Raw genomic sequence first — 16880 nt, 5'->3', positions numbered from 1 at the left:
TAAACATAAAAGGGCAATATATATTCTGGAAAAATATACAGTAATCCAAAAAGTTCTGAGCCTGAAAAATAATTAATAACTATTCTAGTTCAATGACACCTGGGTTTTATTCCTAATTACAATGGAATGTTTTTCTTTCTACATTTTTGGAATTTAAAATAACAAAACTCTGACTCTATTTGGCAATGTTCAGGCTGTTTTACTGGGGAATTAAAACAAATACTTATGCCAAATATGTCTTCAGTGACATCACTTATCAGTTTACTTAAAATGTATTCTTGAAACCACTTTAATAAAATAAAAAAAAAGTGCTGAGCAGGGCCAGATATGTTAATATGGATGGGAGAATATCAGGAAATCCCTGGGGAATAGACTCAAACAAACAAATCCTGGTGAAAGTTAATGGCAAACCACTTATATATTGTTGCCAAACTACACAATTTGTTTCCACATAATCATTTTGCTTGTCCATGCAGATTGTTTGTTGTCCATGTAATCAGTAGATATTGTGCTTGATTTGGGGGGAGGGTATTTACTGTTAATATTTTATATTAAAGTATCTTACATTAAGTTGCAGCCTTCAACTAAAGATGGCAGGATAAAGACAATGGCCCATGGTGAATTGGGCTATGGACTAATTCAAAAAACATTCTTTTTGTTAAAATTAGCACTATGTTGCTTCTATAGCTATGATAGGAATGTTTGCTATTGTACAATCTATTGTTGTACTGGTTGCATGCCCATTACATAAAAAGATTAAAATATAGCACCCTGTTTTTATAAGATACATTTGATAATTTATCATCCCTTATTTTTTGTTCATAAAGACACCTTCGCTGGTTAATCACTAGACTCTGAATATTTTTTTCATCCATTGTGTTTTTTAAAAAATGATGAAAATTTGAACATACTACTTGAATCATAAATTAGCTGCAAAATTGGTAAGAAAAACTTTTGTCTGACAGAGATTCCTCTTTTTAAATACGTATTAGTTCTAAAACAACTTTCACTAATACTAAGTAGTTGGTAAAGTCTGCTTTCCCTTCCCACTTTTATTTATTGATTCAATGATTATAGTTTATTTTAGAACTCTCTCAAGAAGGATTATTTTAGGAAGTTCTCCAACTATGGTTTCTACATATTACTACAGAAACCTCTTGTTGACAGTGAAGGCAGTGTGTCCAATTCCAGTCACACACCTACCTATCTCTCTCTCCCTCCCTCCCTCCCTCCCTCTTTTATCCCAAGATTATGTCAACAAAAAAACCTGCATAATGTAACTAGGCAGAAGATATGGTAATGGACTTTGTCTTGCCCGATTCTAAAATTCAAAGAAATTGTGACTGCAATCATGAAAAAAAAAAAGGAAATATCCTATGTGGAAGAACAATTATTACAGATTTAGACAAATTATTAAAGGGTGGACACATGCAAGGATCCTACTGCAAGGGTATGGTTTCCCATTTGTAGCATATGGCTGTGAAAGCTGGAACATTGGACTGAATGAAAAAAAAAAAACCTTACTGTTGAATTGCAGTTTTGAGAAAATTTATTGCGAATACCTTAGTCCCCAGGAAGAACAAATGATTCATTACTAGATGAACTACAACCAGATTACTGTTTGAAACATTAATAATGAAGCTAATCTTAAATGTTTCTGATACTTATTGAAATGGCAAGAGTCATTATAAAAGAACATGGCACTTGGAAAAATCGAAGGCAATTCAAAACAGAGGCAAAATAAGGTGACTTGAAGCAACCCCAATGACAAGAACCTAGTGAAGTAATTGTTGATCATCAGCGTGACTAAATGATGCCCATCAGGTCAAGAAAAATAAAAAAAATATTAAAAAATTAAGAAGTCACTGTGCCGTCCCCCCACTTTGGAACAGTGTTCCTGCAGAAGTTACATTGGTCCTGACTGTCAGAAATCCATGAAAGCCTAACTTTTGCAGAGATCCTTGGGAATAGACTGGTAATAAGGAAGACCTTCCTGTCATAATGTTGTTGTCAAATATTATGTCTGTTCCTTGGGATGTTATTTGATTTCTCTTACGTTTTCTGTCAGTCTTATCTATGTTGTATTTTTTTGTTTGTAAACTGCATGAGCTTCTTTTTTTAGATTTTTTAAATCCTGCTTTTATTATTTTTATAAATAAGTCCTCCTATTTTCCACACAGCAACAACCCTGTGAGATAAGTTGTACTGAGACATAGTGACTGGCCCAAAGTCACCCATCTTGCTTTCATGTTTAAGGCAGGACTAGAACTCATAATCGCCTGGTTTCTAGCCTGCTGCTTTAATCACTAGACCAAACTGGCTCTCTTTATTGGACTGAGAAATATATAAATTGCAATGAATGAACAAATTACTTAATTATTGTATTTGTAAAGGGCATCTTCCATCTGCTACATGGGCGATCCTACCCAAATCAAACTAAAATAAAATTATGGGAGAGTCATAAAGAAATTAAGTTATTCAGTGCAATCAGAAATTATCAGTAAAAAGAACTTAAAAACCATTAAAATCCCAATAGGACACATAAGAGATGAGAAATAAAGGGACGGAAACATGCAGAAAATCTAATCCTGCTAAAAGGAGTACACTATAATATAATGTTATTATATTAAAAAGTTTCTTTCAGATAACTATCAACCAAACATATCCATAATACTATAGACAGTGATGGCTAACCTTTTTGCCATTGTGTACCAGGAGGGGGGGCGGGGGAGGTTCATGCATGCGCATGCCCACACCCATAATTCTATGCGCCCCACCCTGCACATGCGCATGCAACTCCCCTTCCCCCCGGCAGCGATGGCCTGGTAGGCCCGACTTTTTCTTTCTCACCTGGCTCTCTAGGAGTCTCTGGAGGCTGGGGACAGCAAAAAACGTTACTTCCTGTCCCACTGGGAGTTGGGAAATGGGCTGTTTCTGGCCTCCGGAGGGCCTCCAAGGGACTGGAGAAGGCTGTTTTCGCCCTCCCCAGATGTATAGAGAGGATATGGAGCCAGGTGAGAAAGAAAAATGGGCCTTCCCCACCCCCCCAGGCCCTCCGGAGGCAGGAAACAGCCTGTTTCCCTACTTCTGGTGGGCCCAGAAGGCCCTAAAATCAGCTGGCCGGTGCGCGCATGCGCACCAGAGCTGAGCTGGCGAGCCCACTGATATGGCTTTGTGTGCCACCTGTGGCACGCATGCCATAGGTTCACCGTCACTGCTATAGGAAATATCAGGGCCTCCAATGAAACTTGTAAATTGCAGACCAATAAGAAAAGGCACTGCTTCAGATAATCTAGATCCATACTGTTTAGATGACAGCAGAAAAATGCAGCCCACCAGTATACCTTTCATGGACAGAAATTTAGGACAGGTCATAAATTTTGAGCCTTTTCCCAAACAGAACAAAATGATTACCTTAAGGCTTGCAAATACAGATAGTCCTTGACTTAACAACAATTCACTAAGTGACCGTCCAAAGTTACAATAGCACTGAAAAAAGTGACTTATTACCATTTTTCACATGCAGGATTCCCATGGTCACATGATTTACATTTGGATACTTGACAACTGATTCACATTTACAACAGTTGCAATGTCCCGGGGTCATGTGATCACCTTTTGCGACCTTCTGACAAGCAAAGTCAAGGGGGAAACCAGATTCACTTAACAACAGTGTTACTAATTTAACAACTGCAGTGATTCACTTAACAAACGTGACAAGGAAAGTTGTAAAATGGGACAAATTTACTTAACAAATGTTTCACTTAGCAACGTAAATTTTGGCCTCAGTGGTGGTCATAATTCAAGAACTACCTATATTTGAGATACAACTTCAGTTGTTCAAATATCCGCCCTTTAAAAATTAGCTCATGAAGATCGCCCAAGATTTTATGGCTTCGTAGACCAAAACTGCATGTTTAGTTATGTCTTAAAATTAATTGAAAATCAGTGAAGTTGTAATATTTGTTATGAAGGGTATCCAAACAAAAATAAAAATAAAATAATGGATGGAATGTTTTCATATAGTGGTGGCCTACAAATCATGTCGAGCATGTTACAGTGATCCAAATAAAATATATGGAGGCACTCAAACTAGGCCTTCTTTCTCTAAAGTTGGCAATTCCTATCCAAGCAATTTTATTATCAGACTCACCTATGTGTGAGTTGGGTGGCTATATAAAACTATTTAATAAATAAATAACCTTGATCCCCAAGAAACAAAAAATGATAGAAACTTCACATTACATCTGGAATCATCCAGACAACATGTTGAACTACTGTATGCTTGATTTTTCCATTATCCCAATTTGAAAGCAACAGATAAATTTAGAATACAGAATAATATAATATAATATAATGGTATATATATATATATATATATATATTAGAAATATATGTATAAAAGATACATTAAGATAATGTATTGTAAGCTTAACACATTGTAAGCCGCCCTAAGTCTCTGGAGAAGGGCGGCATATAAATCAAATTAAAAAAAAGAGAAAGAGAGAGAGAGAGAAAATGTATAAATATGGATTACCGATGCAAAACTGTTGAAAAGAAGATGTAAATATGTGTTTTTGTTTTTTTAAAAAAACTGTTTAATAAAATATATTTTTTAAAAAAGAATACAGAATAATCTTGGGACCAGATGAGTTTTTGCCTGTGGTGAAATACAATTTTTTTTACTACCGGTTCTGTGGGCGTGGCTTGGTAGGCGTAGTGTGGTTTGGTGGGCATGGCAGAGGATGGATACTGCAAAATATCCATTCCCACCCCACTCCAGGGGAAGGATACTGCAAAATCCCCATTCCCACCCCACTCTGGGGGAAGGATATTTCAAAATCTCCATTCCCACCCCACTTTGGGGCCAGCCAGAGGTAGTATTTGCTGATTCTCCGAACTGCTCAAAATTTCTGCTAACGGTTCTCAAGAACCTGTCAGAACGTGCTGGATTTCACCCCTGGTTTTTGCCAACTCACTTTATTCAGAATTAAATCTGACCTCCCAGAACAGAATTGTGTTCTGTATGTGTGCCAAGTAGGCAGAGCACAGAATAGATAAAATCGCCAGAATATTGCTGGTGATCTACAGATAGTTTTCTGTTTCCTAGCTTTAGTTGCCATTCTTGACCAGTGAAAGAGGAACAGGAAACATGAAAGGAAATGCCATTCCTATTCATCCTTCGGGAAAGCTCAGATTTTAAATCTAAATTGCTAGTACGAGTGTTTCCTTTTTCCTGTACTTAGAAATAGATGGTATAATTATATGGCCTTTGACACTACTTCTTATTTACCAGCAATGAGAGATGACATTTGGGCTTTATTTCCTGCTGAATATTATTATGGTTTAACAACTGCTTTTTATTCTTCTTTTTAAAGGTGGTTGTTCAGATTATTAATGTATTTTAATTACTACACTGTAAATTGCTCCAGAGGCATTAATTAAGGATGGCATGCATATAAACACATTAACTTTTTTTTTAAAAAAAAAGTGGTCACAGAGAAATAGCTTTGCTACAAATAGAAAGAGTCACCCCTTAAAGCCTGTTCTCATTAGTAGTCCTTAGCAGGGCTCAATTTTTATGGTGGCAGTAGAAAATGTTGCTGGCATAATAATGCATTGTCTTGACAATCTCTATCCTTCTTTGTGTTTGTTGGCCTTGCTGGGGTTTTGTGATTTAGAAAACAGTGGGATAAAGCTGTGTAAATCATAGTCTGACAAAGGTCACACTCATAGGGATAGGGACAAAACTCTGGTTGCTAGGCTGTTTCACTGATGCTGAAAATAACTAATAAAGGAAGGTTCTGAGGTGTAATGTATGCATGTGCTACTGACAGTATAAATTTAAATACGGACCTGTTTGCATTACATTTTGGCCTGAATAATTATTTTGGTTTGAAAATTTATGGATTGCATAATTGCTGTGTTGCCATGATGAAAAAAGGCCAGTGAAATTACCGCTAGGTTCCTACTTTGCAGTAAACCATAATTTTGTTACCAAAGCTTTATTGAACAATAAAAGGTCTACACAATCTTTCAATGCTTTTTATAAATCACCAAAACTGATTGCATGGTGATATGGTGTGATGTGCGAACACAGTGCTGTGTGTAAAGGCTCATAACATGTTCTGGTAATCTATTATCTAGGAAATAGTAAACATGTATGAAGTCACCTTAGTTCTCCTTGGGTGAGGGAAGCACTTTACATTAAAAAAGAGAAAATGCGATAATAGAAGTTTCATTTCATTCTGAATGCTTCCTCTAGTTGCTGGGAGAGATTTTTGCACATATGTGCAGCTGATATATTGATTGCTGCTATTGGTTGTATCAGTACATATTACTTTACCGTACAGGCTACATTAATTCAAGAAATTGGTTCGAAAAGTGTTTCTCTTAGAGAAGAATTAATCCATACTTTTCCAGTTTTGCTAAGCCTTAGGAAACATAGTACATCTTTTTATATTTTATATTCATGGTTTTAAAGTAGAGTTACTTTATGGCTTGATCCCTGAGCATATCAGTAGTTTGATATAAGCATACAAAATTATCAGCAGACATAAGGGAAAAGCCTATCAACTCAAACCACACAGTAGTTGTAATCTTTGTCAATTCTGAAAAGTTGTGATTTCTTTTTTCATCATGGAAATACAATAATAAAGAAAACCTCACTTATTTGATTGCTAGCTTGCTTGATTTCTAGCTGGCATACAAATAGAGGTAGAATGTTTCTCTGAAAAGGAAGTTGGCAAATCTACATATTTTAAAGTTGCCAAGTTTGAAAAGGATTGATCTACAGGAATTCTAATGAATGCATTTTACATACAGGCGGCTTTGAAATTCTTGAAGCTATCTAAAAACCTCTTGGCAAATTTGCATGACACAGAAATGATGTTTACTACTTTAAATGTTTTTGTTCTGATCCTTAAAATTACAGTATGTACCAAAGCCTTCAAAAGGTTGCAACATCTTTGAAGCTGCAGGCTTTGGTGCTTAGTAATTGACAAAGATGGCCAACATTACTTCTGCTTATTTACAATCCAAAATCATGACCTTTCTCTAGATGTCATCATAAAACTTCATTTGGAATGCTGTGAGATGATAGCAGAAGGTAGCAATGACGGAAGGATAACAGACCAGAAAAATCACTGCAGCTGGGGATACAGAAGAACAAGAAAGTCTCATTGTACTCATTGTACTTCATTATACCAGACATTTTTAATAATAATAGTAAAAAAGGACAATGGCAATTCTACAATGAATTGTATGGACACTTTCCTCTTCAATCCTTTAGGTTCACAACTCTTCCATAAGAATTAAGGATTAAATATTGGAACATCTGCACATGAGTAGAAAGGTTAGAGTAATAATGGACAATTATTTGACTAACTTCACCACAAGCATGCAGGATCTTTTTAACACAGAGAGATTTCTCTCGCTTGACAAAGTACTTTTCTTCTGTCCTATTTGTCCACTGAAATCATGGCTCAAAAATGGCAACACAGGAAGAATTTCTCAGCTCCTAGGATTTTTTTTCTTTTTTTTGTTTTAGTAATTGAATCGCTGAAATGGTTGAATCTAATTTTGAATAGGCCCATTTTATATGGGGAGTCCAGTTTGGTACTTTAGATCAGACTGGAAAATTTGGGTAGATGCAAAAAGCTCCAAATTGATGCATGCTCAAGATTATACTTTACTGAGGCTACAGAACACAGCCACATGTTTGAGTGAGGTAGTGTAGCTCAAGTCCTTAATGAGTTGTAACAGCCAAGGCCTCCATTTAGGTTCCAACACCTTTAACATGTCAGCAGAACATAATTAAAAATCCTATGACATAATATGGCTTATTTGATTTAATGCTGTGAAAGCTTATTACATTTTAGCATTACATGAATCAGTCAACTTATAGTAGGGCTACAAAATCCATGTGGTTTGACTCAATTTAATTGGTATGGTCATTTGACTAATTACTAACAATAAACTAACATATCCAGGTGGCAAACCTCCAAACCTCAACCAGATAACAGCAAAAATGACATGAGTTTTCCGTATTTTTTTGCCATCTGGATATCTGCCACTTAGACCTGGCAGCCCAAACTATGGCCAGCTTAACACAGTTTAACATACTTTTGTTTAAAGAAAAACCAGCTCAGTTTGCGCAAGAACCAGGATAAGGTGCAAGTCTTCATGTTCATTGGAATGATCAATAAGTTGATAAAGGAGGAAGCAAAGTTCTAAATTGCTTCTCCCCATCTAAATACGCTCCTGGCGGCAAGCTTTATTTCATTTAATTCTATGACAACCCCAACCGCGTGATTTGGTTTTACGTCTCATCCAGGTGATCCCTTTTTAAAAGGATCCTGCAGGATCCTCGCATCTTTTGCTCTAATAATATGTCGTATATTTTTGTCTATTGCGGTCTTGACACTTCCGTTCGTCCCACTGACTGAAATAACTCAAATGAGTCCCCGCTCCCTATTTTCTCCTCCGCCCCTTTTTAGAAACCATCCCCTTCAGTCTGTAGAACCGGGGAGTCCGATTCCCAAACGCTGCGTGATTGATGGGACAATTTCACGCGCCCTTATAAAGCCCTTCCCCGGCTTCGTCAATCGCGCAGCCAGACGGGAGGGTTGCGTTTTGGCATGCAAAGCAGACCCAAGTTCTTTGGGGACGGGCTGAGAAACCTCAGGGGGGACTCACGGGTCTAAACCGCCCGAGTTCCCGCGAGGAGGCGGCAGCAGCGACAGGCTTTCATTACGCCCTCCTGTCGAGTTGAGAAGGTGGGGTTTTGCCTTGGCGAGGGCGGGGCTCCGACGAAGGCCGAGCACGGTGCGGGGACAGGACAGGAGGGCAAAAGGAGCAGGTCGAGCTCGGAGCGAGCGCCTGGAGCGCGCGGGTGAGCAACCGGTGGGAAGTTTTTTTTGTTTTTGTTTTTTTTTTGGCTGCGCCGAAGCTCGGAAGCTTCGCAAAAGTCCTTTGCCGCCGCCTTTGGTGCGGTTCCGATGAGGGGTGGTGAGTTAGTTGGGTTTAATTGGGGAAGGATTAGACTTGACCTGGATGGGTGGGGTGGCTTCTGTCGGTTGATATTTTGGCGGGAAAGACGCCTGGGCTTCCCTAGTTGGGAGATAAGCTGTCGGGACCCCCTCCCCTTCCCCGCAGAAAGTTTCCCTAGCAGCCGCTGTAGTTAAAGGGCTGAGTTGGTGATTGTAAACACGGTGCTGCTTCCATCGCTGAGCCGCAGGAGTTTCTCATGTTGATGGAGGGGGAGGGGGGTCTTTCACACACGCACACTCACTCCTCCAGAAGACTACTGGAGGGAATAATGTCAGTGCTATAAAGACTGCTAACGGGGAACGGTAAGCTGGTATGCGAGCAGTTACAGAGGAATGCACAATATAGGAATTACTCCAGTGCTCATGCCAGGAGTGCGAGTTCAGAATTTTCTTCTTAAAGGTGCAGTCTGCTTAATTCAAAGGCTTCAGAAGGATTACGCCGCCGTCCTGGAAGGATAAAAGGGGGGAAAAAACCCCATAATCCTCCTTTTCAGATACTGTTCAATTCGAGGGATCCTGCACAGAAGGCTTCTCGCCCTCCTCCTCTTGTGCTTCATTATGTGCCATAAACACTATCAAAGAGTGCTGGGAGTACTGGCACGGTTGCAACTGTATTATGGCCTACAGTTGGATTAATGGGGATGCTGGAATTCTTATTTATTGACCTCCTTAGTGCTAACTCTGTAATGTTATACATGTTTTTCCGCAAGTCCCCATGGCGCTGAAGGGGTCTTATCCTCAAAACAGGCCTGGGTTTTCTCAGCCTTAGGCTAAGCAGTTGAGTAAACAGGCATACTTGAGCATGGAGCTGTTGGAGCAAAATGCAGTTCTAAAACCCTGTTTTTTAAGTATTGTAGAACAAATGTCTAAAAGCAAAATCTTAGTTGCCGCTATCTTTTGCTTTTAAAATGTTGTGTAATAAATATACAAGTTTGTAAAATATTCCTAGACTTTGTACAGTTCTGCTTATCAGATTGGGATTCTGCTGGAGGGAGGCACAATTTAATAAACTTTGTTGCTGAACTGCAATCTTACACATGTCAGCTCAAAAGTGAATACCCTGGAGTTCATTGGTGCTTTCTTCAATGTAAATTTATGAAGGATTTATTTTCTGGGAAAGGAGGTGGAATTTGTGCTGCTCTGCAGCATGTAATGCCATTATTCTTTGTTGAAACAGTTTGGGAACAGGTTTGTCATACAGTAGCTACTTCCTTAGGATTCCTTGTGTACATTTTGGGGTATATTTTAAGGTATCTCCACCCATTCTCAAAGACACTGTTAGGCTTTGTACAAATTGTACCTATTTTCTTAATAACCCTGAAATATTTACATAATTGTATTTGAAATCTGGATTAGTTGGTGCTGTTGAGCGGAATTAGGTTTGATGAAAAAAATTGCTCCAGTCTGCATAACTATTACATACCCTACAAGGTTTCAAACTTAAAAAAAATATTTTTCTACAGAATTTATGTGTGATAGGAAATATAAAGAGTTCTTAATTTGCCTATCAGCTGGAGAGCAGAATATGATTTACTTGTAGATCAACAGACGTTGATCCAATACAAATGATTACTTTTTGTTCACTTTGCCTTCTGGAACCACCATGGTTTATGTTAAATTATTCTTGGCTAGTTTTCTTGTGCTGTAATTCAGTAGACCCTTTATTTAAAAACCAGCCTCGCTGTTTAACTGCATGTAGAATAAGAAACTGCCTACTTTAAATGTCTCAGAAAAACTTCAATTAAAAGTTTCTATTGTTTTTCTGGCACAATATAACCAGTCAACCTTTTCATGTTATCATGCTTGGAATAACTGTAAGAATACAGTTGAGACTGCCCACTTATTTAAATGTTAAATTCTGCTTCCATAGGTCCACTATTAGTATAGTGTACTAACCAGCTGTAGGCCTAAAATCTTAGAGTGTTCATCAAGCATTTATTTCATTTTATGGAACACAATTTTTCTCCTTTATTCTTTATCGGAATCTGTGGGAAGATGGAAAACACTGAAACAATTTTTTGATATTTTAATTTGAATGAGAAATAATTATCCTCCATAAATGGGGCCTGGGAAATTACTATTTAAAAGAAGGATCTAGAACTTAATCCATTCCTCCTCTGTACTTTTGAGAAGCATTTGAATGGTATCCATTAGCTATGTCAGCTGCTACTGGTCAAATTGTCTTCCAACAGTAGTAGATATGCTTTGGAAATGATAGACAGTTTCTTTTCTTTTTTTATTAAGAAATGATAGGCACTTTCTCCTATACCTTTTCTCCCCATCAAGGGTGATTTATTAGATTGTAGCTACTGAATGATTTTAAGTTTTTGTTTTTCCTTTTTTGTTGTGCAATAGGATATATTGCATTCCTGTGTTGATGTTGAATTGACCTCAGTTCTGGGTTATGGATGGACAAAATGAAGTAGACTTTTCCAATAACAACATTACACCATTGTGGAAGAGAAGATCAGCGCATCGTGGGCATTTGCACACCAAGAACAAATCTAGACCACAGTCCTATCAGAGTTCCACTGGGATCCTCTTCACAGATTTTCCTGTGGAAGACAAAGATACATTCACTTTAATGCAACCTGATGAAACAATTAATTCTCCGGACAGCAACTCTATTCAAAGAGGTCCCTTGCTTTTGACCTGTAAAAGTGCACCAAATGGAAAGGTTCAGTTTCCAGAACACAGAATCTTATCTTCTTCACTTTCTGATCAGCCCCTACAGATCTTGAAAATGGTTTCAAATAATTCTATAAACTTTACCTCTAGCGGTTCTATAGATTCAGCAAGCAATAAATCAACTTGCACGAGGAAGGCTTCTAATCAAGCATCACTTAGTCCTGAGAAGGAACATCTTGTTTTCACATCAAGCCTTGGAGTGTCGCCACCAGAAATTGTGCATTTGCCAAACAATAACACAACCATTGCCTTAGCATTACAACCCAGTCAATTTCCTAAAAGCTTAGAAAATGAACCTGTTTGCCTGCATGCTCCCTCAGACATTCCACATTTGCCTCTGCAAAGAATACCATCAAATCGGAACGACCAATCGGATAGGTCATCTGTGACTCTGAGCACAAATAGTCTTGCCGCATTAAAAGTGGGGAAACAGCAGATCATCCCTAAGAGCTTAGCTTCTGAAACGAGAGTAATTGGCAAAGCTAATGGTCAGAATTCAGAGCCAAACAGCAGGGTACTTAAGGTACGCAGCATGGTGGAGACTCTTGATGTACCTTTGGTAGCCAGTGAAGATGATGAAGCAGAAGGGGATGTGGAAAGCCCAGGGATGCTAAAGCGTAGCTTGAGGTCTACTTCATACCGACGAGCTGTTGTGAGTGGTATTGACTTTGATGGCATTGCCAATATTAAAATGAAAAGCAAACTGTCTCAGCTAGGGCTGAAGGCAGTCATAGAAGATAAAGAGAAATTCTCTAGTTTAGGAAGAATAAAGGTAAGTAAATAAGTGAAATTGTTAATAGTTTACAGTCATTGGTAGTACAGATTGGCTTATTTTGAACATTTGCTGTTTTAGTTTTTATGCTGAAAGATCAGGATAGTATTTTAACCATAGATTAATAGGGGGAAATGTGGGAAATCTTACAGGTTTAAGGATAAGAAAGGAAATATTCGTTGCAATTGAGTGATAACAGTCTTATCCAGTGGTGAAATTCAATTTTTTTTAATAGCATTTCTGTGGGCATGGCTTGGTGGCACGGTGGATTTGATTTAAATCGAGTTGATTTAAATCACAATTTAAATCATGATTTAAATCACTAGTAAAAAGGCTTGATTTAAATCAACTCGATTTAAATCATAATTTTTAAAGAGCAACTGTCATCTCTGCTACTCCTTTGACCCACTGTTGACTCACCAATAGTCCCAGTGTTGCAGAATATACAGCCTCATGCTACATAACTAAGCTCCATTTCATGCTGAATAAAATAAATTATTTATGTATCTTAAATAGAAAACTATCTTACAATAGATTTTTACCCAAAAGTTTTTTATTAAAATAAATTCGATAAAAATCAAAAAAATCCAATTTAAATTAAAAAAATCCAATTTAAATTAAAAAAAATCTGATTTTTTTTTATTTATTTTTTTTAAAAATCATTGATTTTTATCCACCCTGCTTGGTGGGTATGGCTTGGGCATGGCAGGGGAAGGATACTGCAACATCTCCATTCCCACCCCACTCCAGGGGAAGGATACTGAAAAATCCCCATTCCCTCCCCACTCCTGGGGGAACCATATTGCAAAATCTCCATTCCCACCCCACTCTGGGACCAGCCAGAGGTGGTATTTGCCAGTTCTCCGAACTACTCAAAGTTTCCGCTACCAGTTCTCCAGAACCTGCTGGATTTCACCCCTGGTCCTATCACCAAATGAATCTTTGAAATCTTCCTGAACAGACCCTTTGTTATTATATGTAATCTTATCCATTTAGGAAAAAAAACTTAATAATTCAGTGTGTTACTTTTCTTAAAATGTACATATTTTTAAGTCTTTATACAATTCATCCCCCACTTTTCATTATCTGTGATAATCCTTTATTTACTCTGTTAAGTGGGAAATTAATTCAAACTGCATGGTTGGAACATCACAGTGAGTTCTTTATTCATCGAGTGCTCTTATTGCTATCCAAAAATTTATCCCTATGACATTCATATAGGATGAGGTATTTTGTCTGAGAGATTTTTTCCTCTTTGTGTTCAGAACTTGGTTAGTGTGGAGCATTGTTCAGTGCAGAAATAAACTGACTTGTTGAGAGCAGTGACTTTCTGTGACCCTTTAGGTACTCTAGCTCTTATTAGGATCAGAGGCAAGCCATGTGCCTCACTCTTATCTCAGAAAAAAGCAGACTCATACATTGATTTGCTCCAGACTGGCAACCTAAAATGTTTATATGTATGAGAATGAGATTACTTTTGATAAATTTCTATTCAGATGCTCAGATTTATGACATTGAGATGGTAAACACGATTGTTCCAGATTATGTCAATATGTCTTGATAAAAGATTTGGGATTATGAGCCACAGTGGAGCAGTGGTTAGAGTGCAGTACTGCAGGCTATTTCTGCTGCCTGCCGGCTGCCTGAAATTTGGCAGTTCAAATCTCACCAGGCTCAAGGTTGACTCAGCCTTCCATCCTTCTGAGGCTGAGGACCCAGATTGTTCGGGCAATATGCTGACTCTGTAAACCCCTTAAAGAGGGCTGTAAAAGCACTGTGAAGGGGTATATAAATCTAAGTGCTATTGCTATATTTTTTTGGTTATTATATTTATGGTGCTAATTATTCCCTAGTTGTAAATATCTCTATAGCTTTGGTGGAAATATTGCTTATGTAACAATGCGCTTCAGTTATACTTCAAGATTAACCCACTTTATAGAGATTATATTAATTTTATTTAGGACAATCATGGAACTGACAAACTGGAAGAGCAGGATGCAAAGATGCAAGCTAATGAATTCATTCTTCACAAACTTTTTGTGCAGATTACATGTGTATTTGAAAGCATTATTTGGAGTTGAGTTTTCCTTTCAGATAATTGTATTAAGGGGATAGATACCTTACAAATCAGTTTTTTTGGAATCTTAACTCATATTAGTCAAAAGAAACTGACAGGGTTTCTTGCTATCTATTCATGTAGAACCTTTTGCATAAAGAAAAGTTAAATTTCCCAGAAATTCAAAGTCAAATAATTTGTGCAAAGGAAACATTTGTATAAATCAATTACAGAGTTCAACACATATACAATGTATAAGGTTGACTTAGCCTTCCATCCTTCTGAGGTCGGTAAAAGGAGGACCCAGATTGCTCGAGGCAATATACTAACTATAAACCACTTAGAGAAAGCTGTAAAGCACTGTAAAGCGGTATATAAGTTTAAGTGCTATTGTTGTTTGGCACAGGTTTTTTTTACTGGATTTGTTGTGTATAAATTCGCTAATCTTGACTTTACTAAAAGCAACATGTTTTTTTTTATTTACAGTCCGGGCTTTTTCTAGGCCCCAAGGTATATTTTTTTTAAATGTCAAATGTAACCACCACCTGGGACTTTAGAGATTTTATGCAGGAATGTATGCATTAAACTATTAAAAAAACCAAAGAATTTGAAGATTTCTTTTTTAAAATTCCATTTTGGAATGTAGATATCATCTGAGGAATGTTAGGATTTTCTTTTAGTATCTCTGAGCCACTGTGTGGTTTGTTTAGTTTTAGCTTAATGTGTTGTGCAGGCCAGCCATTGTGTTTTGCAAGTTATGATTATCTCTTAGCAAGATGCATAAACTTAGCTAGTCATTTAACTAACAGATCATGGCTATTATATCCTGTTCTTTTCATTTCAATTCTTCTATCATGTTGAAGCTGAATGAGGTAAATTGTGATGCAAGAGGTGTTTCTGTCAATCCAGCCTTCATCTGACCTGTTATTTTTGATCTTTTATGTAACTCTGGGAGCATCTGCTAGGTGGGGGTGGAATAAGAAAGTCTGTTTATGTCAGTCCTGTTACATGTATACAAATTTTAATCCAACTCCCTAGACTCATTACCAAATGTGAAGACATTATCTGTGGTGGAATATATACAAAGTCTAAAAGAAAATGCTTTAAAAATCTTGAAAAAAATAGAAATTTAGATAAAATCTGGTGTGGAATTCTTAGTAATTTTCTATAGAACTAGAGGGTTTTTTTTTAGGATAAATAGGGGGAAAAAAGTCTGGCTTTTCTTTTTTTAGCCAAATGCTGCTATGCATTTTATTACATTTAACCACAGTGAACCATTTCATACTTTAACGAAGAATTTAAAACTTCTTCAGCGAAAACATCACTGATATTATACATGTTAAAAGTCTGTTATTTTTAAACATTCCTCTAATTTCAGGAGAGACAGTGATTCTAAGAGTGGTTTTATTTTGTAAATGGGTTTGGAAAGTTCTGGTTCAGAATCAGAACTGTACCAAAGTTGTAGATCTCCTGGAAGATGGCTACTATCCTAACTTACTAATGATTTAAATATGTTATGGAAAACATTCGAAATTCATTCATTCTTATGCAATGCACCAGGCATTCCTATTTTCACCAGTTTCTCCTTTCCCTTCTCTATTTTCTTTTTGAAATATTATAGAAGAAAATGCTAAAAGGACAAGGGACATTTGATGGACAAGGTAAGAGCTGCTTGAGTATACTGTACTTATTTTTAATGATATATTGTGGAAAGAAGTGGAACCAGGTTACACTGCAAAGCAAAGTTTGGGTCAAAGGTATAGATTATTCTGTTTATATTAACAGGGTAAGGGAAAACAAAACCAAAGTCATTGCAGCAAATATAAAGTAGCATTATTATTGCAATATCCAGTAGGTTCTTCCGCTGATATCATGGATAGGAGAATGTCAGGACCAACTTTATAATGTATTCAAGTAGAGTAAAACAGGAGAAGGAAACTTCCTATTGCAAAGAATAGTTACAATTTGTCATATTGTGTAGTTAATGATAGTGAGGAAATGCAAGGTATTAATCTTGTTATAATGGCTATAAAAGCTTCAGTTATGTCTTATTTACAAGAGTTTACCATCTGGCCTCATAGGTATTGTGATTTTTTTTTGTTATTGTTGTTATCATAGTTACTTCTTGGCTATAATTTACTGGCAGGGGTGGGCTACTGGGGGTTCGCAGGGGTTCGGGAGAACCTCTAGCTAAGATTCTGTGCAGTTCGGAGAACCCCCAAATCCCACTCCTGGCTGGCCCCACCCACCCCCACCCCCTCCCAGGAGTCCCCACACGGCCTGTTTTGGAAGCAGGTAAGTGCAGGGCATGCGC

General features: G+C 37.4%; 1 protein-coding gene across 7 annotated transcripts in view; it reads left to right on the top strand.

Moving 5' to 3' along the window:
- The first annotated feature begins 8512 nt into the window (after positions 1-8512).
- The window catches only part of ARHGEF26 (Rho guanine nucleotide exchange factor 26), a 53853-nt gene continuing 45485 nt past the window's right edge, over positions 8513-16880 (top strand). Inside the window, exons 1-3 of one of the 7 annotated variants that reach the window (XM_034439175.3) lie at positions 8513-8893; positions 11406-12510; positions 16188-16227. In XM_034439175.3, coding sequence (XP_034295066.1) covers positions 11455-12510; positions 16188-16227 — 1096 coding nt within the window. In that variant the 5' untranslated portion in view covers positions 8513-8893; positions 11406-11454. Of the gene's footprint in view, positions 9010-9329; positions 9354-11405; positions 12511-16187; positions 16228-16880 lie in introns of those variants that run through there. The other 6 variants (XM_034439182.3, XM_034439179.3, XM_087872567.1 and 3 more) reach the window with 6 other exon arrangements.

This window comes from Pantherophis guttatus, chromosome 6 (assembly GCF_059756535.1).
Source record: "Pantherophis guttatus breed Tessera chromosome 6, ASM5975653v1, whole genome shotgun sequence".
NCBI lineage: Eukaryota > Metazoa > Chordata > Lepidosauria > Squamata > Colubridae > Pantherophis > Pantherophis guttatus.
This window is presented reverse-complemented; position numbering and strand designations above follow the sequence as displayed.